Source organism: Cimex lectularius, unplaced genomic scaffold, assembly GCF_000648675.2.
Source record: "Cimex lectularius strain Harlan isolate CLEC.00 unplaced genomic scaffold, Clec_2.1 scaffold185, whole genome shotgun sequence".
In the NCBI taxonomy this organism is placed as follows: domain Eukaryota; kingdom Metazoa; phylum Arthropoda; class Insecta; order Hemiptera; family Cimicidae; genus Cimex; species Cimex lectularius.
The window spans coordinates 148,274-172,934 of NW_019392756.1; the positions used below are offsets into that span (position 1 = coordinate 148,274).

At 34.3% G+C, this 24,661-nt stretch overlaps 6 protein-coding genes across 10 annotated transcripts in view; 2 read left to right on the top strand and 4 right to left on the bottom strand.

Moving 5' to 3' along the window:
- Positions 1-3,683: 3,683 nt before the first annotated feature.
- LOC106663014 (uncharacterized oxidoreductase TM_0325-like) lies at positions 3,684-4,899 on the top strand. Its single transcript, XM_014387493.2, has one exon. The coding sequence runs from the start codon at positions 3,991-3,993 to the stop codon at positions 4,759-4,761; it is 771 nt and encodes a 256-aa protein (XP_014242979.1). The 5' UTR covers positions 3,684-3,990; the 3' UTR covers positions 4,762-4,899.
- Positions 4,900-5,253: 354 nt separating this feature from the next.
- LOC106663016 (ER membrane protein complex subunit 8) lies at positions 5,254-7,350 on the bottom strand. Its single transcript, XM_014387497.2, has 5 exons — positions 7,016-7,350; positions 6,881-6,957; positions 5,763-5,832; positions 5,564-5,658; positions 5,254-5,502 (listed from the first exon to the last, which is right to left on the bottom strand). The coding sequence occupies exons 1-5, from the start codon at positions 7,220-7,222 to the stop codon at positions 5,328-5,330; spliced, it is 624 nt and encodes a 207-aa protein (XP_014242983.1). The 5' UTR covers positions 7,223-7,350; the 3' UTR covers positions 5,254-5,327.
- The window catches only part of LOC106663019, a 66,861-nt gene continuing 48,062 nt past the window's right edge, over positions 5,863-24,661 (top strand). The window contains exons 1-3 of one of the 4 annotated variants that reach the window (XM_024227331.1): positions 5,863-6,095; positions 6,651-6,792; positions 14,357-14,396. The gene's annotated coding sequence lies outside the window, so the exon portion shown is untranslated. Of the gene's footprint in view, positions 6,793-13,030; positions 13,175-14,356; positions 14,397-18,354; positions 18,428-24,661 lie in introns of those variants that run through there. The other 3 variants (XM_024227330.1, XM_024227332.1, XM_024227333.1) reach the window with 3 other exon arrangements.
- On the bottom strand, positions 9,301-11,882 carry LOC106663013 (ribosome biogenesis protein TSR3 homolog). Of its 2 annotated transcripts, XM_014387491.2 has the most exons (7): positions 11,731-11,882; positions 11,537-11,650; positions 11,339-11,487; positions 11,080-11,293; positions 10,792-10,959; positions 10,658-10,717; positions 9,301-9,458 (listed from the first exon to the last, which is right to left on the bottom strand). In XM_014387491.2, the coding sequence occupies exons 2-7, from the start codon at positions 11,631-11,633 to the stop codon at positions 9,355-9,357; spliced, it is 792 nt and encodes a 263-aa protein (XP_014242977.1). In that variant the 5' UTR covers positions 11,634-11,650; positions 11,731-11,882; the 3' UTR covers positions 9,301-9,354. The 2 variants fall into 2 exon arrangements, with proteins under 2 accessions (XP_014242977.1, XP_014242978.1); XM_014387492.2 differs by lacking the exon at positions 9,301-9,458 and adding an exon at positions 10,219-10,600 and having other exon boundaries at positions 11,537-11,742.
- Positions 15,148-17,834, bottom strand: LOC106663018 (transcription elongation factor SPT5-like). The gene is made up of 4 exons (XM_014387499.1): positions 17,702-17,834; positions 15,910-16,140; positions 15,707-15,853; positions 15,148-15,646 (listed from the first exon to the last, which is right to left on the bottom strand). The coding sequence occupies exons 1-4, from the start codon at positions 17,702-17,704 to the stop codon at positions 15,530-15,532; spliced, it is 498 nt and encodes a 165-aa protein (XP_014242985.1). The 5' UTR covers positions 17,705-17,834; the 3' UTR covers positions 15,148-15,529.
- Positions 20,365-23,187, bottom strand: LOC106663015 (nucleolin-like). The gene is made up of 7 exons (XM_014387496.2): positions 23,025-23,187; positions 22,743-22,861; positions 22,108-22,347; positions 21,974-22,048; positions 20,980-21,123; positions 20,807-20,919; positions 20,365-20,735 (listed from the first exon to the last, which is right to left on the bottom strand). Exons 2-7 carry the CDS (start codon positions 22,857-22,859, stop codon positions 20,669-20,671), a joined length of 756 nt encoding a protein of 251 aa, XP_014242982.1. The 5' UTR covers positions 22,860-22,861; positions 23,025-23,187; the 3' UTR covers positions 20,365-20,668.

Here is a 24,661-nt window from a genome sequence, read left to right on the forward strand (position 1 = left end):
GCTTATTCACGATACAGCGTCAATATGATGTACTGCTTTTGGCTTGCCGAGTGGGTCACTGCATAACCCAGCAAGAATTCCAACTGGTTCACAACGTACATGACGGCATTGTAAGCAACTACGGCGTCTTTGGTGAATTCGACCCTCAGACCCGAGCAGCTCAATTGTTCCACCTCCGCCAGCGGCAGCCCATAGATACGTGTGTTCGCTATGCCTAGTGTACCTGAAAAAAAAAAAATGAGAATTTTCTAATTAAGTTCGAACTTAAGGACAAGGATTACCACGGATGAACACATAAGGCATGTTGTTGATACGCTGGCCTGGCCTGTCCACTCCGTTCCTTAAAAATCATGACAATATATTTTTGTTTTAGACATTTTCTAAATATAATTTTGGAACAATTGTGTAAAGACAAAACATTTTCACATAAAGGACCACGTATGTACTACGGTTTATCATTCATCTGAATTATCTTTAACTTAAATTTGTTGCATAAGATCACCCAAATGTAATTAAATATTTCAGTCCAACTGAACTGTGCATCTGAAAAAAGACAGGTATTAAATGATCAGGGATGAACAAATTGTGAGTTTGAAACAGTGAAAAAGGTTTTTTTTTTTAACACATTCAACAATGCAAATGAGAGTTTAAAACAAACCTTATGTTTATAGTACTTTTTTCTAATGATATGGAAAGTTTCCAACGCCAAGGGCGATCATGTCCTTTTGCATGACCCACAAAGTGACTTCCGGGCTGTGCGTATGGCCGGCGGAGTTGGAACTTGATACAACCTTATAGCCGAAGCGGAACTCAAGCTCGTTAATGACGACTTCAACCGAGTTGTTAAAGATGATTTCGTTCAAATCCTCAGACTTGACGCCGCGCCTCAGACTCTGGGACAACTCATCAGCCTCGGCCCTGGGTAACTCGTTGATTTGAGTGTAGTTACTGCCTAAGTTGCCTCTCACGGTGATATAAGGCATCTAGGGACAGATTTTCAAAAATGTATAAAAACTTTTTTTTTAAATACATCATCCTAGATCATAAAACACATCACCATTTTGTCCCTCAATCAACAATCTTAGAATAGTTATAATTATAAAAGAAATATTTTTGTTTAAGAAAATCATTCAGAGCAATCAGCATTGAAGTACAACCTGCTTATAACCCTGACATTGCATCAACAGTTACGTACTCTTCTTGTTCCACAACAAAAATGACCTTATTTCTATAGAATATTAGTTTTACTTATTGTACTGCCCCAACCTGCTTATTACCTGACATGGGATCAGTTTATAAGTATTTTTATTGTTTCATGCCAGAAACGACCTTTCCATATAATGAAATTGGTTTGATTTATTTAGATTGTACTACCTTGACTTATAACCCTGACATCACATTAACATTTTACAGGATATTCTTCTTGTCCACAACAAAAATGACATTTTCATAATTTTTTTTACATTTTACTGCCTTGACCTGCTTATAACCCTAATGCATCACCAGTTTATAGTGACTTTGTCTTGTTTCAAGGAAGAAACAACTTTTTTAAATTGAATATAATTAGTTTTACTTATTTACATTGTACTGCCTCAACACACTTATATCCCTGACTCAGTTTATAAGGATTTTTCCATGCCAGAAACGACTTTTTCATTTAATAAAAATTGGTTTGACTTATTTAGATTGTACTATCGTGGCCTACTTATACCCTGACATCGTATAACGTTTTATAGGATATTCTTCTTGTTGCACCTCAAAACTGACCTTATTTTCACAGATTTTTTTACACTACTGCCACAGCCCGCTTATTTCCTTGACATCATATCAGTTTATAAGTGTATTTATTTTTATTTTTCTATATCAGAAATAACCTTTTCATTGCATAAAAATTGGTTTGACCTGCTTAAATTATACTACCTTGACTGACTTACACCCTGACATCCTATTAACATTTTACAGCTTATTCTTCTTGTTCCACCTAAAAAAATAACCTTTATTTTCATATCCCGCTCGTGACACTGACTTTTTTATCTCAACTAAAAGCCTTAATTAATTAAAATATATTAATTACGAAAACTAGTGAATTTAGTAAGTTAAAATGAAGTATACCTTCCCTAAAGCTCTCCGTAGCCATTTCATTTGTCGCCGAGAATCAAATAGATTTGAAAAATGGCAAAAAGGGGGAAAATTTAAGAGGTGAGGTTGAGATGGGAAGTTAGTGGATCGAGGTCACGATAGCTCAAGTGGTAGAGCACCGGCGTATCTAGCGCCTAGTGGGTTTGAATCCCGCTCGTGACAATGACTTTTTTATCTCAACTAAAAACCTTAATTTATTTAGAAATAGTGAGAATGTTTCAGAAAAACATTTTCTTTATCGTGCCAATGAATGGCATAATTACACAGAAGACAACCGCTTTGAGTAAGTAGAAATACTTGCATTGAATACATAAAAAATTATTTTGCATTGTATAAATTCACTTTTCCACATCCAAAATGTAATTGTTATATGTAAACAATGTTGGTAAATCCCAGGCCCTGAAGATGATCTCAATAAAGATCGAAACGTTGGTACGATAAAGAAAATGTTTTTCTGATACCTACATCACACCAGACCACATCTCACGATTTCTAAATAAATATTGATTAACAGTCACTAATCACCACACATAAAAACCCTTATTAATTGAAAAATATTACTTGGCCAAACGGACCACGAAAACTAGTGAACTTATTTTCTTAACTTAACCCGTTTATAACCCTGACATCACATCAGCCATTTGGTAACGGCCCAGTAAATAATATTTACCGCGAGAGAAAATTTCCATTTAAATATAAAATTCGGCACATGACTTAGTTGAGGTGTCTATGCTCGACTTTGCGCTATTTTCAGTCAGCACCCATAGTGCGGTTCACCGACTTGCAGACCAACAGTCATCAATTTTAAAATTATTTTAACTGCTTTAACCCAATCTCACCCTTATTCCCAAACAGACCTTAACATAACACCAATGACTTTGAAATCCAGGTTCTTCATCAACTGGCAACTTCCAGAGCTTAAACTTGTACCTTAATTTGACAAAATTTACAAGAATCCAGCCAATACTTCTATCTGTAGGATAACTTTGATCGAAGAATGCCTCATATTCATGTGGATACCAGGACATTGTGGTAGTGAACTTGCTGACTGAGCAGCAAAATGAGAAATTTGAACCATAATAGTTAAACAATGCCCCTTCACCGTTCGATCATCAATTAAGTTGGGAAGCCTAAGAATAGGGCAGTGTAGGCTTACTACTGATCCCTCATGAAATCTCCGATCTGACAAAGCTGTCAGGGACGTTGACAAACAAGCACATCCTAACTGAATACTTTTGATTTCAGCTGAAGAATTAATATGATATATCACTAAGTTTGGATCAAATATGGCCACAAAATTGGGCAAAAAACTTCTTGAATGCTGAGTTTAAGCCTCAGACAAGCCTTGAAGAATGAGGATGGACTCTGTAAGTAATTATATTGAAAATATTGAAGTAATAAAATACGAACCATAGAATTTTGAATGTTCCATGAAACAATGGATTGTTTTTTTCTTCTTTTCCTGAAATAATTATCTGTTGGAGCGGTTCTTCACTGATAACCTCTAGTCCTGTTATAACCTTAACGGGTATAATCTGGCGAAAAGTACCTATCGATTTTTTTGTACTATTCAAAAAAATACTAGTTTCAAATTTATTTGTTATTTAATTTAATTGATTAATTGAAGGATTTATTAGAAATACGAGGGAAGCCTAAATTATTATTTATTTCACTGATAAGTCTAAGAGGGAAGGTACAATTCAGTCAGGTATCTCTATTAAATTATCAATTTTTTTGTCGTGATTTTTTTTTTAATATTCAGATTTATTGGCAAGATAATGTTGAAAGATCAGTTTTAATTGTATCAACATTCATAATTAGAGTAGGCTGTTGGTCGATATAATAGAAAAAATGAATTTTGCGAAGAAGGTAGTTCTTATAACAGGAGCTTCTTCTGGAATAGGCGCGGCGACCGCTGTGAAGTTCAGCAGGCTGGGCGGCCTGCTCGCCCTGACAGGGAGGAACGAGAAGAACTTGGCGAAAGTCGCCGACAAGTGCAAGGAGGCGTCCGGCTGCCGGCCTTTCGTTGTGGCAGGCTCTCTCGACTCCGAAAAAGACACCGAGAGGATTTTCTCATCCACTATGAAGTGCTACGACAAGCTAGACGTACTCGTCAATAACGCAGGGATAGTTGAGCTTGGCAGCATCGAGAATACATCGCTCGAACAGTATGACAGGGTTTTCAGGACGAACGTCAGGTCGATGTACCACCTGACCATGCTATCCGTACCACAACTAGTCAAGACAAAAGGTAACATTGTAAACGTCTCAAGCGTCAATGGTTTGAGATCGTTCGCAGGAGTCCTTGCTTATAATATGTCGAAATCGGCTGTCGATCAGTTCACAAGGTGTGTCGCTTTAGAACTAGCACCGAAGGGAGTACGCGTCAACTCGGTCAACCCCGGCGTCGTAGTGACAGAACTGCAAAAGCGAGGAGGTCTAGATGAAGAACAATATAAAAAATTCTTAGAAAGGTCTAAAGAGACGCACGCATTGGGACGGCCAGGCCAACCGGATGAAGTTGCTGATGGGATAGTATTCCTGGCAAGCGATCAGGCGAGTTTTATCACTGCGACACATCTGTCAATTGATGGAGGAAGACACGCCTTATGCCCAAGATAATAATAATAATAAACAATCCACATAAAATAAGATTATTTTGTCTATATTTAAGCTATTGTAATAAACATACTTATTATTCTCTTTATTTTTTTTTTTAATAGAAATTATAAATTGTCGGAACCATCATGATCAATCCTGGATAGTTGTGTTATGGATGCTTTTACCTTTTTTCTTTCTCTTCTGCTGCTTGTAAGCTCTTATTGTACTTTTTACTAGGCGATCGTCAGAGTGTGTTGAACTGGCATATTAGCCTCGTCATCATTTTGTTTTGCCTTTTTCTAAGATTTTTCATTAATGATCTCCATGATCAATATAAGGACACACGGGAAATGATATATGAACATATATTAAAACAAATAAAATAGTTTATAACAAAACATGAAAAAAATTAATAATAATATATATTTATTTAAATTTCAACTAGTTTTGAAAGATAAAATAAATAAAAAAGTGCACATTAAAAAAAAAGTAAAATAAATGACTAAATTGAATGAAATTAATGACTAATAAAGTTTTAATTTATATTTTATTAAAATAATGAATTTAAAAAAATCAAAAAAAAAATTTCATTCGATCTTATCAGGGGTTTGTACAAGGGCGTCGATTTGTTCATTCAGTTCCAGGTTCCTCCAGCTGGCGTGGAAGTCATCCAGGTGGTTGTCGAAGTCAACGAGTTGCTTGTCAGCCTGTCGGTGGAGCAGGCTCGCTGCCACCCTCCTGCACTCGTCATCGACGACGTAACTGAAAATTGTTCATATGTATATATATATATTTTTTTTAAATATATATTTTAAAAACCTACCTGCTTTGGTCCATATACTCCCATTTTCCTTCGGGGCAGTTAAGCAGCACAAGCGCAGGCTCTTCAACGGTGAGCGTCAGCTTCCGCTGATCGATCTGAACCATTAAACAATTATTTTACTTTAAGCTTAATTGATGTAGTATTAATGGATGTTCTTGGTATAAACTGAGCATCCAATGTTTAAAAGTCAACCACTTACTATTGCGACATACGATGGTGGGTATATGTCGTTGATTTTGTCGGCAACTTTTGTCGCTGGTTTCTCTAAGCTGAAACACCCACAAGCACCAATGAATAAATTGTACACAAATATAATTTATAATTTTTATCATTATGAATAAAGTTTTTATGATTAGCCTTAAATTTGTCAAACATTACATTAAATCACCATTTTTAACTAACTCATGTTTTTTTTTTCCAGTTGACTGTGAGTTTAATGCATATGTATACTCATCGACATGATGTTTTTATTTAAAATAAGGGACAGAAATATTCAAGTGGAGATGCCTATAGCTCTCTATAAGGAACCAAGGTATGAAACTTAAACTTTAAATATTAATGTAAAAATTCAACCATGCCACTTGAGACGATGAACAAATCGACAAGCAATGGGACACTTTGGAGTTACAGTGTTAGCAATTTTACCATTAATAGGCCTACTAGCTCTCTATAAAGAGCCAATATTTGTAATTAAACTTCAAATATCCCAGTTGAGACAACGAAAAATAACAAGCGACAGAACAGCATTCACAATTTGACAGCTGTTGATTACTAGTCAAAATCCCTTCCTTCTTTCCTCGTGCATACGTCGAAAGTGTTTCGACTTGGACATTGTATTTTTAATACATTAAATCAACTGTCTAAAAGATGAACGATAACACTTGATAATATTATGAAAAATCAGCATTGTAGCAGTTTTTCAGTAAATACACAAGATGGTTACATTTTTCCGTGCCTGAAGGGTCATGAAGTTCAACACTGGGAAGGCGAACAGTCCAAACAACTAGATCATGCTTAAATATGTGGCTTTTCAGGGCAACTGGCAGAAATAACTCAATGAATTTAAAAATTTCCCTGCTATTCTCAGGTCGCTCAGGTATAGCAGTACAGATTGAGCAGATTCAACCGATATGAAATGGACACTGAACAACACGGACGCCGAGATGACATCTTTTGTTAACCATGAACATGGACAACCAAGGACATAAACCTTGTGATCCTGACGCTCGGTGAGTTGAGAATATGTAATAATTCATCTTAGATGGTCGGTGATGATTGAAGTACAAATCATACATTTTCAAAATAAAATAAAATTACCTCATGTCATGCAAGCTTTCGTTAGCCGTGTAATAACCTGCCATTCTCTGGCCAAGGGCTTTTGACACGGTGTCGACCTGAAAAACAAGATTTTTGGATCAATTTTTTAAATAATAATAATTATTATTATTTTACCTGAGTGAGGGCGAGCTCTGCCATAGGCGTTAAATGGAGGCAAAGGTGGAAAAGCGGCACAACGTCAACTATAACGAGGGGCTTGGATTTCGACTCCTTCACGTCCGCGTCCGCCAGCATTATTCCGTTGATGGCACAATGCGGGTATTTGGCCGCATGCAGTATTATCTTGCAGTAGGCCCTCGGCGTGAACCGGACCTCAGTCATTTCAAGGCAGTGAGACAAAAATTAATTAATTAAAATACACGGCCCTAAATAAATCGAAAAAACTGATTAATCAGGGAGTGTCGGGTCGCGGATGTAAAAACACGCCGAAATGGGGAGGTTAAGTCGCATGTCGACCCATTGTGACGTCATACTTTTTCCTGACGTCATTTAAACTATCAAACGATATTTTTCATTATTATATCTATTATTTATTTTAAAGGTACAAATAAGGCTTTATACTCCCTTACATGTACTTACATTAGAAATAAATTAAGTTTATAAACAATAAAATAATAACAACAGCAATAATAATAATAAAACATATAATAAAATAATCCATTTATGTTTAGTGGTCTAATTGACCATATTAATTATTTCAATTAATTATTCTTTTTATCTAAGGTCTTGGTTGAGATGAAAAAGCTAATGTCATGAGCGGGATTCGAACCCACAACTCAATACCCCGCTAATCTAACAACTTGAGCTATCGTGACTTCAATCCACTCGGATACCAACTCTCCATTTTATCCTACAATCTTTCCCATTTTACCTCTTTTTGCCAATTTTCACATTCATTTTGGTTTTAGGTTGAGATGGGGAGTTGGTATCCGAGTGGATCGAAGTCACGATAGCTCCATTGGTTAGAACAGCGGCGTATTGTTCCAAAGGTCGTGGGTTCGAATCCCACTTTTTCATTTCAACTAAGACCTTACATCAAAAGAATAATGAATATGGTCAATTAGACCACTAAACATAAGTGTATTATTATAGTAAGTAAAGAAAGTAATACATTCACTAACAACTCGCCGTGACCATTTTCATAAGTCATTAAGAATGGAATCCTGTTTACACGACACTTGAAAAATGGCAGAAACAGGTAAATGTGAAAGGTAGTAGGTTGAGATAGAAGGAAAGTTCTTACATAAATAAAAAGTCAAAATAGACAATACCTTACAAAGCAAAAAACAACAGCCCTTTTAAAAGGTTTTAAACAAAAACAGCAATCCAGGAGTAAAATATGACCATCTCCGTCCTAAACAAAAAGGAACAAAACACCCAGTTTTGTCACAACCAAAAATGAAATAATTACCAAAATCAACGTGAGTTTTTTAAAAATGATTTTATTGTTTGGTGATTACCTATCATCTTGATTTGCCTATCCTCGCAAATTTTGTTAGTCAAACATGTTTCGGCATCTTCAGTGTTTGGGTGATTTCTGTAAAGTTCTAGTTACATCTCTAATGAACAAAAATCCAAAAAAGCCTAGCAACAGCTTAAAATGTCTGGGGATATTGCTAGGAGAAATACGCAACCAGACATCCCCAAAATAAGAGGCAATGCAGTGCACTTTCACCAAACTGAGCATAATGGCAAGATCGAGGATTGGTATTGAGCTCAAAAGCCCTTGGGACACTGTATACAAATTTAACTTAATGATGTGCAGCCAAAGCAGAGAAGTAAAAGCAAAAAACTGTAACGGTCAGAGGATAACTACTAAAATACATCGAAGGACATGCTGGCCCTCCATTCTGTCTAATTAGCCAAGTCGAGGCAAAGATGCAATCATTAGGTAGAGCATAAGTTCCAAATACCCTGTAAAATCTGGAAGACAAAACAGATCAACATTTGATCGCAGTCTTGCAGATCCAATATCCATAATGCCAAAATTCTGAAATGACAATATGGGGGATGGAAAGACTTGGTTGTTCTATGCAAAATATACAGTCAAGTACACAAAAAAAAGAAAAACTTTTTTTAAACATTTAAACCCAAATCATTTTCAGAGTTACAGCGAGCTACTTCATAGGACAAGGCACACCTCAGACCAAGAGGTTAAAAAAGGATGCCCACAAGGGTTTGTCTTAGGCCCAGTATTTTTATTCCTAACTATTGTAAATAACTATTGTTATATAAACTAAATAACTATTGTAAATTATGATAAATTTAGAAACTCAGAAATCTTATAGTGATGAGTCACCAAGTCAATGAGTGAACCCTTGTGATATCTGTGGTGATTTCCTAGCGTTCCTGTCCAGCAGGATTGATATTAATGTCATGTCGTGTGAATAAACAGCAAATGATCATAAATTGAAAATAACTTTTATTTACACAATAAGAGAATTGAAAATAAGTCATTTGGTTTTATCTTCTTTGACTTCTGGTTTAGATTCTTCCTCAATTTTGTTTTCATCTTCAGCTTCTTCTTCATCTGATGATCCATCACTGTTTAACTTTCCTAAAAATAAAAAATATGATATACTCAATTAAATTTGTGTGTAGGTTTCTTCCCTGAAACCCTTTTCCAGTTTTGTTCACTTCCTTTGGTGCGGGTCTGCCGATACCCTGCTTCACCCACACATCAGGTCTAATCGTGTACCGTTAACTTGTCAGGGTTCATCACTGTTGGATGGACTCTATAGCTGGAATCATCAGACGAGTGGCTGAAAAGCTTCACTCTGTCTATATGTCCGCGGACTTATGGACAGCGAGGACTTCATAGCAGCTAGGGAAAGCTGGATGAGCATTCTCGGGAGTTGTTCAACTCCGAGAGCCTTGAGAGGTTTTTACGCTCAGTATGTACCTTCATGACCCCACTAATCAGCTGCTTGAAAGAATCATTTCTGGTGTAGTTCTGTTCCCTCAATGCCTTCTATTTGCCTTGAGGACTACGACTTGATCACCCCTGAGTCTAGTCCTCAGAAGGGAGTTTCAACAGAACAGCAATTATGACCTGAAGCCACCGATCATGGATCATGCCTCTATTATTTTTGAATGATCCTCCACAGCTCTACTCATACTGGAGTCTCCTCATCGCATCCCTCATTGAATTGGTCCACAGGCTGTGATTACCCAGAAAAGGCATCACAGAACCCCTCCACAGATCCCTTGTGCCTAACCCCTTCTGGCTGGTTGAGCCAATGGAGAGCCGAACCGCCGGGAGCAGAAGATTGGGCTATAAGCCACAATGGCATATAGGTCTCTGTTTTTTTTTTTTCCTTGGATTACAGAACACCAAGGACATCGATAATCAGGAAAATCCACCACTTCCACCTGGCTCCCAGGAAAGTAGAAAGGCTGCACATTTCTCTTCATCCCTATGCTTCAGGAAATACAGAATACGACAAGGTAGAGGGCATGTATTTGACTAGTCATGGAGATATTGGTTGCCCACCGCATCTTCGGCAAAGGTCTTCACTCAGTAACCCTTTGTTCCATGGCCAACCAATTCTCCAGCTCCCCCAATTGCACTGCATGCACCACCTGTAGTATGCCGAGTCCACTCCCCTTGCCAATTTCATTTGCGGTGCATAATGGCCACTCGGGATGAATTGGAGAATGATACATCTTGACCCACTTCCAAATGGCCCAAGCCTATCACTAGACAGCCAAGGAGTAAAAAATATATATATATTAATTAAAATTAAAATGACTTACTCTCGCAAGTTTCATCTTCAGAATCTTCCTCTTCTGAAGACTGATCACAACTTAGTTGGCCTAAACATATAAAACATATTATATTATTTTCTAGCATATTACTAAAAGATGAAACATATTGGTAAAGGCCTTACGTTTGTTTCTTGTGTCAATTCCCTCTTCGATATAAGCATTTTGCACTTGGACAACTTCCGTGCTGTTTTTACATTCCGAATACTTGTTGAGGAGTTCACCATTCAGCTCGAGGAAGTGAAGACCCCATGAAAACTTATCGAGGTATTTCTCCGCCTCTTCTTTAAAGCCTGGATGAATTTGTATGTACTTTTATAAACACGGCACAAATCGGAAAATCAATGCAGTAAGCAATATTTTGGGATGATCTGTCGACTCATCGATACCAATTAAAAATACTGCAAGTATACCTGTTATGTAAAGAAGACCTGCTATTGCTTCAACGCAAGAAAGCTTGAGAGGTTTACCGTAGTTGATACGGTTCGCTGCGACTAGGAACGGTAAAAGTCTGGGATGTTGAGTACGCATCTTTTCAAACGGTACCTCTTCAATCCTTGCCCAGGAACAGTCGACGACGGCAATCCCACCACGTAGTACAATCTCCCTATCTTCTGGCGACACGCACTGTAATTAATTTAGCCAAAGATTCCGATTTCGGTTGTAGTGTACCTTTTCTCCTATTGGGGACAGTACGACGCCACTGAACTTCTGCCCGATCTTCAAGGTCCTGATCAAGTGTAGCCTTTCGAGCTTCTTCCCCGTACACTTCTTCGGGTCGCAGTGCTTGAAATCCCACATGGCGACTTGAAAACTGCAGACTGAAAGAAACTTTTGTGATTGTCGAGACGTTTGATACCTCATGAATACCTCTGGACTCGTTAAGCGACATCCCTTCGAAAGAGTTATAAACGCCGTCCAACCTCTTCCTTTCCCTGCCTTGTTTAAAACGTTTCTTATGCGACATTTCGAGTCAAATTTGCACTAATATTAATTAAATTAATTACTTTATCAAGATTACTGTAAATACACACAAAGCATGACTCTTCAAGGAGGTTACAGACCTGTTATTCATTTATTAGTTCAAAAGGTAAGCAGCCTCAAAACAGAATAGTCAAAATATAATAACAATAATAATAGATAGTGAAGACTTGATAGGTTTTACTATATTTTGATTGCAATCCATAGAAAAAATGATATAAAATTATGTATTCACATTTCTTTGGAGCAAGTAGAACGGCAAAATAAAAATATTAAAAAACGGTAAATTTCAACTTTCAATTTTTTTGGCGAAACCAGGGCCATTCACAAGTGGAGGAATACGTGTCCGATATTTTGGATTGTAGAATCGCCAAAAAAAGTTTGGTCCAAATCAGTTATACATCAACTTGGTCGTCCCCTTGTAATTAAGTCTTAAAGCTGTAACTGTAACAAACACTAAAATCGGACAATTATTTCCATTTAAAAAAAAAAACGAGGTTAATTTTTGACAAATAATTTTCCTATAATGTGTATTTTCTTATAGAAATCTTTTAAATGTATTAAACACTAAAATCAGACAATTAGTTGCATTAAAAAAAACGAGGTTAATTTTTGACAAATAATTTTCCTATAATGTGTATTTTCTTATAGCAATCTATTACATATTTTTATGACGCTTGAAAAGCTTCCTTCCTCTTTTTTCAAATAGTATGTTTGAAGTTAAAATCATTATAGCCATTTTTGAATTATAGCCGTTTCAATAAAATATTCCGATAACGACTTCATAAAAATCCGAAAAATTTTAAGGGGAAAAAATAGTTAAATTTAAATTCAAACAAAAATTTATATTTAGGGGTCTTCAGAGGTGCTAAAACGAAATTTCATATTAGTTTAAAGGTAAAAAAAAATATGACCTAGTTTACATGAAAAAAGAATTTTTTTTTAATTTTTTGGTTTATTGATAAACATTGATTGCCTTTGCTAAATTTTTATTGTAAACTACATAAAAAATGCTGTATAAATGATAAGGCGAAATAAAAATATTAAAAAATGGGAAATTTCAATTTTCAGTTGCTTTTTTTTTTTTTTTTTGCGAAACCAGGGCAAATTCACAATAAGTGGCGGATAGGTATCCGATATTTTGGAGAGTAGAACTGACAAAAAAAAAAAAAAAAAAAATAGTACAAATCCGCGACCCACCAGCCCGGTCGTCCCATTGTGAAATTTTAATTACTGAAGAAGACAGAGTTAAGAAATAAAGACGTTTTGGTCATCAGACCATTAAAATTTTGGTAATAATTAAGAGACAGAATGGTGTCAAAATGATCCATGAGGCCGTGTCAAAGGCGGGCGACGAGGGTAATTACGTCCTATGGCCACTGTGACAAAGCCCGGCCGGGAGCAGGTCGTTTTTTTTAATTAATAATTTGTCGAGGGTAGTGAACAATAATTACCAGGCAAATTAGTACGATTTAATGAATTATTAGCAATAAAGAAGTCAAAAATAATGGGAGACGCTAAATTGACGTAAATATTTCGTAATAAAACACTAATTTTATATTATAAAATAAATCTTCCCAGTCTAGTGAAGAAAGGAATTATTGCCTCTTTCAACCTAAATTTTAACCTGTTTATTAAATCGAAGTTAACAAATTTACAATTATTAAATTCATTAAACTTAATTTTACTTACCTCAATTTGTTTCAACATTTTATAAATAATAATTAATATAAATCAACGAGTTTTTCGAGGTTCGGTGTACTTTTGTGGTGGAACTCCATTATCAAACGTTGAATATCAATAATGAAACGAAATAAAAGTACTAAAACAAAATAAATAATAAAAAATATAATATTAATTAATAATAAATAAAAAATAACTATCAGAAGATTGAGCATAATAAATGAATTGCAAAGGATTTGTAATGCTGTTATTTGCTCTGATTCGAAGAGTGGTCTCGAAGCTATCAAAAACAAATTTTCGGTTGACCCATATATCTTAAGCGCTATTTACATCGCGTCACTTTTGTTGAACATCCGAAGTGAATCATCCTTGATTACATATTTTCATCCAGTTATGTGTTTTCACCACTCAGTGTTCCTCATTTCGCGTCTTTCTTCCCTTTTTGTGTAAAAAGTGCCAATATGCTTTGTTCGAGGAGGATCTCAAGAGTTGTGCGTACAGGCATTTACTATAATCACGACAATTGGTATTCCACAAGCACTCATACTGCTGGTATGTTTCCAGAAACATTCTTGCCACTTAAACGTCATTACAATAACATAAAACAGAAGGGAAAACTTTATAATAAAAAGGAATGTCCTCTTTAGAAGACGAGGTTCGTCTGGCAAAAAGGTGAAACCTTGGATGCGAGGGGGAACTTTTGTTTCAATTTCTCACTGCGCCTTCACTCTGGATGAATCATCGGTTGGAGGAATGGTCCCTTTGACACTTTAGATGATTCAGCCATGATGGTCTTCCAAAATGACATATGTAAACGAGCCTTTAGAAATTGATTGTGTTCCTTCCTTGGGAACTAACATTTAATAACAAAAAGAATAGGTTAGCAATACTGACTTAAAAAAAAAAAAAAAAAAAAATACCAAAGGTTTCATTGATATTCAAACTTTGATGATATAAACTATTTATTAATAATTTTTGTTCATTTTTAAGAAATATGTAATTTGAATGGCAATTTTTCATTTTCAGATTCACTTCTTCATTTTAACCTCCTGACTGAAAAACTTGGGTGAGTACAGTACCTTATAAATAAATATATGTTATAATTATAATATATTAATTGGTCAAGCGGACAAATTAGTGAATTTAAGAATGATATAATGTTAATTAATAATTCAAATGAAACAAAAATTCAGGGGGAAAAAGACCTACTCTTTGTCAGTAGACCATAGGATGTATTCTGAGCCCTATGCTCTTTTTCTCGTTTATGAACAACCTTTATAACATTTTTTGGGCTGTCTTCTCAAAGCTCTCATGTTTGCTTATTTCTTTTTATTTATGTTATTTCTGACAGACTGACCTCTCTTCAAAGAAATTTTAATGGTCTACCTTAATAAATCAAAAGTTGCAGTAGTTTGAGCCCAGTATAAAAACAGTACTTCAAGGGTCAGGAAGTGGATGCTATGAATTATTGAGTGTTTTATTGTCTCAGATGGTTTGTTGGCAATATTTTGATAGGCATCTTGCTTTTTGTTTGACTTGTGGTTTTCGCTCCGTTGCAAGTTTTTGCCCAGGGTCTCTGCTGCAAAACGTTCCTTCATACCAATCTCACAGGCTCACAAAGCCCTTATGCACAAAGCCTTTCCAAAAAGGTCCCAGAGTACAAACCCTCCAAGTTCTTGCCATCCGTTTACAATCCCAAGCTGCATATTCAATAATTAGGCAAAAATAAAATAATAAAAACAAATAACTAGGGAACTAGGAAGCACTGCCTGGGAAGTACAACCCCGCTTCATCTCTATCATCCATTATCATCAGAATTGCTCATATTTTATACTTTAATATAATAATGATCAGTAGTACATGTTTACATATCTGGTTACAAGAAAGGATTTTGGGCAATTTTTTTAAAGGAGAAAACATTAACCAAAATCAGGCGTTTGTTAAAGAGACTCATTAAAATGTAAAAATGGTTTAATATTTGAGTATTAACATTAAATCACATGTTAAGATTTAAAAAAAAGTAAAAGTAAAAAAAAAAACCATCATCTTTTTTCCTTGCTGTGAAAGGGACAATTATGTACATGATGTAGGAAATTATTTCATCGATTTAATAAAGACAAGAAATATTAACGTAAATTTATACATTTTTTTGTTTCAACACAGGTTTTTACACACTCTCTTGCCTTGGATTTAATGACTTTACACTTTGACTAATGATTTTTGAAATTCGACTATCGTATCGTTGTTATCTTGCTTTTTGACTATTGTCGGAGCGTGGTAATAGTTGTCCTTGTGGTTGATTGACCATCCAGAATACTAAAACAAAAATAAATAATTATTCAAAGAAAACAATTTCATATAAAAAAATTAACATACAACTGATGTACTCCTGTACAATATCTGCCCGCTGTCATCCTTAAAAGGTATATACTTTTGTAAAAGTGAATTCCCGTCTATTTTCCAAATCGGGTATTCTTCTTCTTTTCCTTTGAAATCGCTTTTCGATACTACGAATGATCGAGACTGGAAAGAAAATGTTACTTATAATCTGAATAATTGTACGAATTGCATCTGAATACCCTGTATTCTTTGGGAGGTTCATCTGGATTAGACTCCTCACTCGCCGAGACCTCATCTTCCTCATCTTCTTCCTCCTCGTCTAGAAGGTCTTCCTCGTCTTCGAGCTCCTCTTCGTCCAGATCGTCGTCGAATGATTCAAATTCCTCTTTACCACCCTTTTTCGTTGAAGACATTTCCTTGTCATTCAGTTCAGCAGACAAGCTGTTCCGCTTGACACCCTTATTATTGCTCTAAAAAATATTAGAACATTTACTTTAAACCAATTGAAGTTTACTGGTCTAATTGACCATATTAATTATTGAGATGAAAATGTGTGTGTGTTTGACTACTGATTTCTGACACTAGCTTTTTCATCTCAACCAAGACCTTACATAAAAAGCATAATTAATTGACATAACTAATATGGTCAATGAGACCACTAAACATAAATGGGTTAATATGTAGTAGTAAAGAAGTATCACTTCACTGACAGCTCCCTCTGGCCATTTCATAAATCACCAAGAATCGTGATTACATGACATTTGAAAAATGGCAAAAAGAGGTAAAATGCGAAAGGTTGTACGTTGAGATGAAGAGTTGGTGTCCGAGTGGATCAAGGTCAAGATAGCTCAAGTGATTAGAGCAGTGGCGTATTGAGCTGAAGGTCGTGGGTTCGAATCCCGCTCGTGACACTAACTTTTTCAACTCATCCAAGACCTTACATAAATTAACTGTAAGGTTAATTGGGTACATTTTTTTAAATTTTAAGCTATTCACAATTCTTATTGTTTGTCATATGTATGTTGTATTTCTTAATTTTAACGGATAATCTATTGAAATTTGGCATTTCATTAATGACACCGCTATTAACCATAGTTAAGATTATTTTTACATTAACGATATAAACATGGAACATCATTAATCCATTTGAAAGTTAAGGTGACATGCATTTATCATTAATGACCTCAGTTTTAACGTTCTCGATTCATTCATATACAGCTATTTATTTATCAATTCAATTTTAAATTACGTCATGAATGACATCAATTTTAACGTTATCCACACTTAATTTTTAATAATGCGGCATTTGTGTTAACGACATTCCGGTTTTATAGTTATTGACCGTTCTTCATTCACAGGTAAACCGAGAATTTAATGACGTCATGTTTAACGTTTATCGGCAATCGATTTTTGTAGTGATCGTTAGCTAATGACATACGATTTCATTCAAACGACGCTTTTGTTTACATACACGAAAACGTGTTTTGTCCATCGTGGTGAAATATGAAAAGTGCAATTTTTAATCTGTCAACAGGCACGTTTATTAAAAAAAAAGAAATATAAAAAATGATTTAAAACAAAATAGAATCTTTTCAGGGCGGTTTCACCCATCGTTAACATTCTCGCCGCCCTTGGATATTTCAAATTATTATATTATGCTAGCTGATATTAAAAAAAAATTATTTGAGAAAAACTAAATTATGTTTTCAATTTTATTTTAATTTTATTTAGAGTTCATTTAAAAACACACCAAGTATCAAGTTTTTCTGTGCAGTTGGGACATTAAAAACAACATAAATTTATCTATTCTACTTTGAACAGGCCATCTAACGTTTATTTTTATGTATTAAATCTTTGTTTGGTTGTTTTTCTTGTGTTAAAAGGCCGAAAAGCGTTTTCCTCCCGGGATTGTTTATTTCTGGCGGAAAAACAGGTTATAACTGTTTAAACATGAGGAACTTTTACTGTGTTAAATAAATCGTTAATGTTAATAATTGTAATATTGGAAAGACGATTTATTAAGACACTCACCATGGCTGAAAAATCGTTCCTGGATTAAAATAACAATCGGACGAGACAGACAAGGAGCCGAGAAGGGACAAGCGTGTGCGACTAGCGGTCTCCAGGTTCGCCGATCGGCCCGATGTCCGCCGGCTTACTGTCAAAAAAACAAAAATTTCCCCGTTTCTTTATAATTTCGCCGCCGCGTGATTGACGCTGATAAATAATAAAAGCTCAACTTTATTCTTAATTTATTTCAATTTGAATGAAGAATGGAAGTTAAGTGGTATTACATTTAAAGTAAATGACGCAATTAAATCATTACTTTCACCCGTGACGTCACGTTACATTCCTTTTCAAAGTTAAAGGACTTTCTATTTAACAAATAATGACTTCACTTTGACGTTTCTTCAACTTCATTCTTATACATACATGCAAAAATGAAAGTTTTATGCACTGATAGTACTTTAAAAAGTTAAGTGATTTAACCCTTTTAAGGTTAATAATCATGATTTAACATTCAATTTCAAAGTTGACATTTCCAACTGATAATAGTGACGTCACGCTTTGACAACCATTAAAAGTTAAGTGTCATTACATTATCGATAATGACGTCACTCCATTGTAATACACAAAGGACGTAAAGTTTAATTGTCAATAAATTTGAAAAGTTAGATTTACCGTTTTAAAGTCAATAGTTTTATTCGTCGGTGGCCGCAACGGTTTAGGCGTTGACACGGCGCTCATCACTGTAAGGTAAAGGTCCCTTACTCCTACTTATAACTGGGCTTTTTTTTCAAAAACACCGGCACCCTGAGGGTTTATGTGTCCTCTGCTGTTGTGTACCCTCGTTAAAAAAAAGTGTTATTAAGGAAAGAAAAAAATTAATAGCAAATCTCGTGACATCATGATTTAACACAATCCGTTGAAAGTTAAGTGATATTAACGATAATTAATTAAGGTTTTTAGTTGAGATAAAAATTAATAAATTGAAAGATATTAATTGGTCAAGCGGACCACGAAAACTAGTGAAATGGAAGATAATGATGTCACTTTAACTTTTCCCCCGCTCTATTATTAAACCCATATGACGTAACGTTTTATTGTTAATTAATTTGAAAAGTTAAGTGATTTACGCGTTTAAAGATAATGGCACGTCTCGTGACATCATGATTTAACAATCCATTTCCAAATTAAGAGACATTCTATTTAACAAATAATTCAATAAATAACTTTAAAGTTATCCACACTTCATTTTTATACATGTGTAAATCAAAGTTTTATCGTTTATCGCTGTTCGGTTAAAAAGTTATGTGATTAACTCTTTTAAAGCTAATAGCAAGTCTTGTGACATCATGATTTAACAATCAATTTCAAAGTTGGCATTTCTCTCTAATAATAGTGACTTCACTTTGACGTTACTCCTACTCATTATTACACTCATATGACGACACGTTTTATTGCTATTAAATTTGAAAAGTTAAGTGATTTACCATTTAACGATAATGGCACGTCTCGTGACAGCATGATTTCATTTCCATTTCAAAGATAAGGGACATCCTATGCAACAAATAATTAAATAAATAACTTTCATTTGTTCCCACTTCATTCTTAAACGCGTATACATCAAAGCTTTATGCACTGGCTGTGCCGTTAAAAAGTTAAGCGATTTAGCCCTTATGAAGTTAATAACAAGTCTTGTGACATCATGATCCAACAAGTTGATATTTATCTCTAATAATAGTGATGTCACACTTTGACAATCCATTGAAAGTTAAGTGGCATTACATTAACGATAATAACGTTATACCCATTCGATTATTATACACATATGACGTAATGTTTTATTGACAATAAATTTGAAAATTTAAGTGATTTGCCAATTTAACAATCCATTTCAAAGTTGACAGTACTCTCTAATAACAGTGAGTGGTGACGCCATGACAATCCATTGAAAGTTAAGTAACATTACATTAATGATAATGACATTGCTTTGATGTTTTTCCCCACTCTGTTATTACATACAAATGATGTAACGTTTCTTTGTCAACAAATTTGAAAAGTTAAGCGATTTACCCAGTTAACGATAATGGTACGTCTTGTGATGTTACGATCTGACAAATCCATTTCCAAGTTAAGCGACATTTACTTTTAAATATAATGGTGTCACTTCAATGTTATTCTCACTCCTTTATTATATACATAATAGTTTTTTGTGTATTGGCGATAAATTTGAAAGGTCTAGTGATTTATCCATTTAACATTAATGTCTCATAATGTGACGATTTGACAAATCCATTATATTATGTTGTTCTCACTTCATTATTATGTACGTCCTATTCCTAATTTGACATTGATGTCACGAATATCATTTTATATGCATGACATTTTAGGACAACCTTTGTTTCAGTTATGGGAAGGGGGAGAAATGATTAGACGAACAGTAATTTTTAAAAAAATTTACTAATTTTTCTCTCGCCTCATTCCAAATGCAACTTCTGATTTTTGTTCCAAAATGATATACACACTAAAAAGGTTTATATTTAAGTAAAGTTTATATTTCTCTTAAAAGAGTAACAAAATAAATAAAATTTAAAATATATTTGGGCACAATTAAAAAAAATTGTGATCAGACTTATTAAAAAAAGTTTTTGCACAATTTTTTTTTTAAGATAATAAATCTTTGACAATAATAATATTTAATTTATGTTATTTAAATAAAAATTAAAACCATATTTTGTACTCTAAAACTGTAAATTGACAGTTTGACATACATAAAATAAAAATAATAAATTCAACTAGATCTAAAAGATAACACAAGACTATACTCTGGACTGGAGTAGGTAAAGTAATTGTGTTATTAAATTTTAATGGATAATTTTTTCCCCTTAGATTCCACATACACAAAGAAGGAATAGTCCTGTGTTGTCAATATTAATTTTATATTAAACTTAAAAAAAAGAAGAAAAATCATTTAAAATTGGAAAACGTCACACTTCAGTTGTCATTTTCCTCTTCTTCTTTCTCAACCTTTGACTCAGTTGCCTTGAGTTTTTTCAACTGCCTGTAATCAAGGGATGAACATTTATATACAAACACATATACAAAAGTATGTTGTATGGTTTACAAACTGACTCAAGTTGGTTTGCTGAGAACTTGACGTATGTGCCATTGCAGCTGTCGTTTTTCTCAAACTCAACTTTTATCGGGTAATATGTGTCCATGACGGATTTCGACCACCCAGCATACTGGAAAACATAAGACAATTAGAATTCACTCAAGGGTTAATACAAGGTTTTAATACATACCGTAGTTGTACTTTTGTAATAAACTTCGTCATCTTTCATCGTCTTGTCGTACTTCTGCAATAATGATTTACCGTCAATTTTCCATAATGGGTGGTCTTCTACGCCATTATCCACATCAGATTTGAGAACGACGAAACATCCAGACTATACAAAGAACAAAAAGAACTTTATTCAAGAGTATAAAGGCTGAAATACTGTTAATACAAGACGTTTTTTTTTTTTTTTACAATAATAATTTCAGTAGACTTCCATATGAAATATTGACTTTTTCAAGATTTTAAATAGGAAATGTCTAACATCAATAATAATAAGTAATCAATATAACATTGTATTTATTTTTATAATAGCGCTAATTTTATGCAAAGAAGGTTGAATAATGAGATTTCCTCCTGAGGCCTGCAGGAAAATGGTATAATGTGATCCTTACTGATCTTGGTCTGCCTATAGTAGCAGGGTTGGTCTGTCATTCCTTGATCCAACATCTCACCATCTTCACTGTGTTTGTGTGATATTATTACGCCAATCTCTTTTATATGGTATTAAACTTCAGGCTTTGAAGCATATTCTTCTTCATACCAATTCATACCATCAAATGAACTTTGAACACATTATTATTATTTTTTTTTTCCAATAAGAAAAATACTATGGTAACATACATTAAAGTTTATTCCACTATGTACATACATACATCAACTGGTATGCACCTATGAAGGACATCGATACAAATGAGAAAAAATTATTAGGGGCCTAAAAAATTTAAAATGTATAAAAAAGATAAATTAAAATTAAGAATAAAAAAAAATGGGGGGGGGGAGCCACAGATGAGTGAAAGTTTGGATCATGGAAGTCTACTGTATTATGTTTTTGAAGCTTTTGGAACGACATTTGCCCCTATACATGGGAGATTTTGGAAGAAATCTGAGTAGTGTTGGTCCAAAAGCTTTCAAAACAAAATAAAAATATTTATGTTTAATACATATAATATTCAACTCACCCTATATTCTAGAGGAGTATCTGCTGCATCACCTTCGCTTTCTTCGCCGTCAATATCATCACTTTCTTCATTTTCCTGCATAATAGGTTATTAATATTTTTTATCAAAACACTTTTACGATATGACGTATATACCTCGTCAAGCTTAGATTTCTTTGCCGGCGGCTTTCCCCTGGTCCTGCCACGGCCGGCAGGCTTCGCGGTCTTCTTCTTGTCCACCTTTTTCTTCGGTGTCTCTAACTTTTCCTCTTCGCTGTCGTCGTCCAGATCATCGTCTTCCTCATCATCGTGCAAATCGTCGTCCGAACTCCCATCGTCCTTGTATGCCTTCTTCAAAACCCTCTGCCTTCCTGATTTTCGCCTTCCTCCCGAATTCTTTTAAACAAAACAAATACTGTTTACTAACTTGAAAAATAAAATTAGAAGTAATTTAAAGGAAATTGTTATAAAATTGAAAGATGGTTATTTTTAATATAAGAGTAAAATTACAAAAATAACTAACTAAATCCTGCAAAATGAGTTTTTATTTTAATATTGATCTGAATTTAAACTTAATTCTGCCATATAATATATAAATAAAATACTAAAAGTTTTATGTTTCATTCTTTATTTCGAAATTAAAAATAATGCCGCCATTTTTTCAGTTTTTTTTGTTGTTTTTTGACAACACTGAAAACATAAAAATTCTTTTTGAACTTCATTAATTAAACTTTAATTCGCAACTTTATCTAATGTTTTGTTCTAAATGTGGTAATAAATAAATTATTTACATCAGTCGGAGAAGAGTCGCCGTCGTCGTTTTGTGGTTCGTCCACCTCGCTCGGGTCGTCGACGTCAAACTCGTCCTCATCACACCTCACCGGCTTTTTCCTCGTCAACCTAGCCATACCTAAAATGGGTGAAATATTAATTTAAACAAAAAAAACTACCCTTTTTCCCCAGTTCTATTGATAAATGCGTTGTACGACTCGGGTTCGGCTAACGTCGATAAATTAGACGCCGCACCGGGTTTGATTGTTTATTGTACAACAAAGTCGATATTATACACCTACCTCAAAACGGTCCTTTCAAACCAATCTGTCAATTTAAAAAGCACAAATTCAGTTCCCGCACCTGAAAAAACGCTTCCCGATAAAACAACAACAGCCTCGAGGAATTATTTTTAAAAACTAGTGATTCCACCGACTCCAGTAACCTGCGACTGAAATACAAACTATGTTTTTCCAGGTTAGCCAACATAAATATTCAATAACGATCCTCCGCGAATTTCCCGAAGTTAGAAAAAAATCATATTTTCCCCCCTTCTTTCCTTTGTTTATGACAGGATAAAAAAAGAAGTCGTTTTAATATAAAACAGAAGTAATCTAAAGATATTTGAAAAATTAAAACTTAAATGGCCAAACAGTTAAGTTATGCCGAGTGACAAAAGTCTACATTGATGAGAAATCCCATGCGGCCCCTCCGGCGACTTATTGACACTGAATTTTATTAATTGCATCAAATTTTATGATTAAAAAATATAAATAAATACATTATTTTATCTAATAATAATAATAATAATAATAATAATAACAATATGGAAAGTATATAGAGATGGTATAAAAGAAAGTAAGCCAGTGTACATAAATGGCCAACTGAGGGACTTGTGAGAAAAGAACTTGCAATTCTCTCTAGATTGCGAATAGGTCACATCAGACTAACAATAATCTTTTAATTGGCAACTACCTTGATTGTATTCCAATTTGTCCTCGATGTATTCAAAGTAGAGAACATATTATTCTGACTGTAAAACATATTTTGGTCGACTGTCGCACTTTGCAACCCTTTAGGGAAAGGTTCAAACTTTCGAGTGATTTAAAGGAGTTACTAGGTCCCCAGTGTTTGTTTCGCAGAGCAGTTTTCAGCTTTCTTAAATTTATCGGATTTTATAATGAGTTTTAGCCCTTTTCACAAATTCTTATAGCCTTGAATGTTTGTTTGATAGTGTATGAATGAGAGTTCTGCGTGAAAGATTTATTTTTTCAGGAAATTTTGAGGCTGCAGGAGTGGAAAAATAAAATAAAAATACAAATTGCGGGGCCTATAATGCCCAAAATCGCAATTTAAATAAGTAAAAATAGCTCCCTTCCCCCTCCCAAAAAAAGAAGTGTTATGTTTTTTGTTTTATTATTATTGTTAAGTAGCTTGATGTTCCTGTTTCTCTCATGCTGAGACTTTTTACTAGTCTGACGCCATTATAATTATTGACCATACTAGCCTATGGTAAATGTTTAAAATATGGAACAAAAATTAGAAATTCATATTAAAAAACAGTAATAAATTACACAATTTAAAATATTTTTTTCATACATTTTGCCTTCCAAATTAAGAATTTTAAAAGGATATATAGATAAATCTATATATATTTANATATTAGATTTTGTTTGAATGTTTGGAGTCAGAGCTTTATAGCACTCGGAAGGAATATAGCTAACTTAAGCTAGAAGTTTTAAATGTATCAGGGCGTGAAATGACCTTAGCCGTTAAAACGCCCTTAAAAATTAATAATAATATGTAATAATAATAATAATCAATACGAAGAGGAGTGGTCTAGCCAACCCCAGCCTTTTTGAAGAATGGGGCTCATTGTGAGATTGAACCGCTGGCCGTGGACGACACGTAAAGTACTTGTTTCTGGATTACAGCAGGT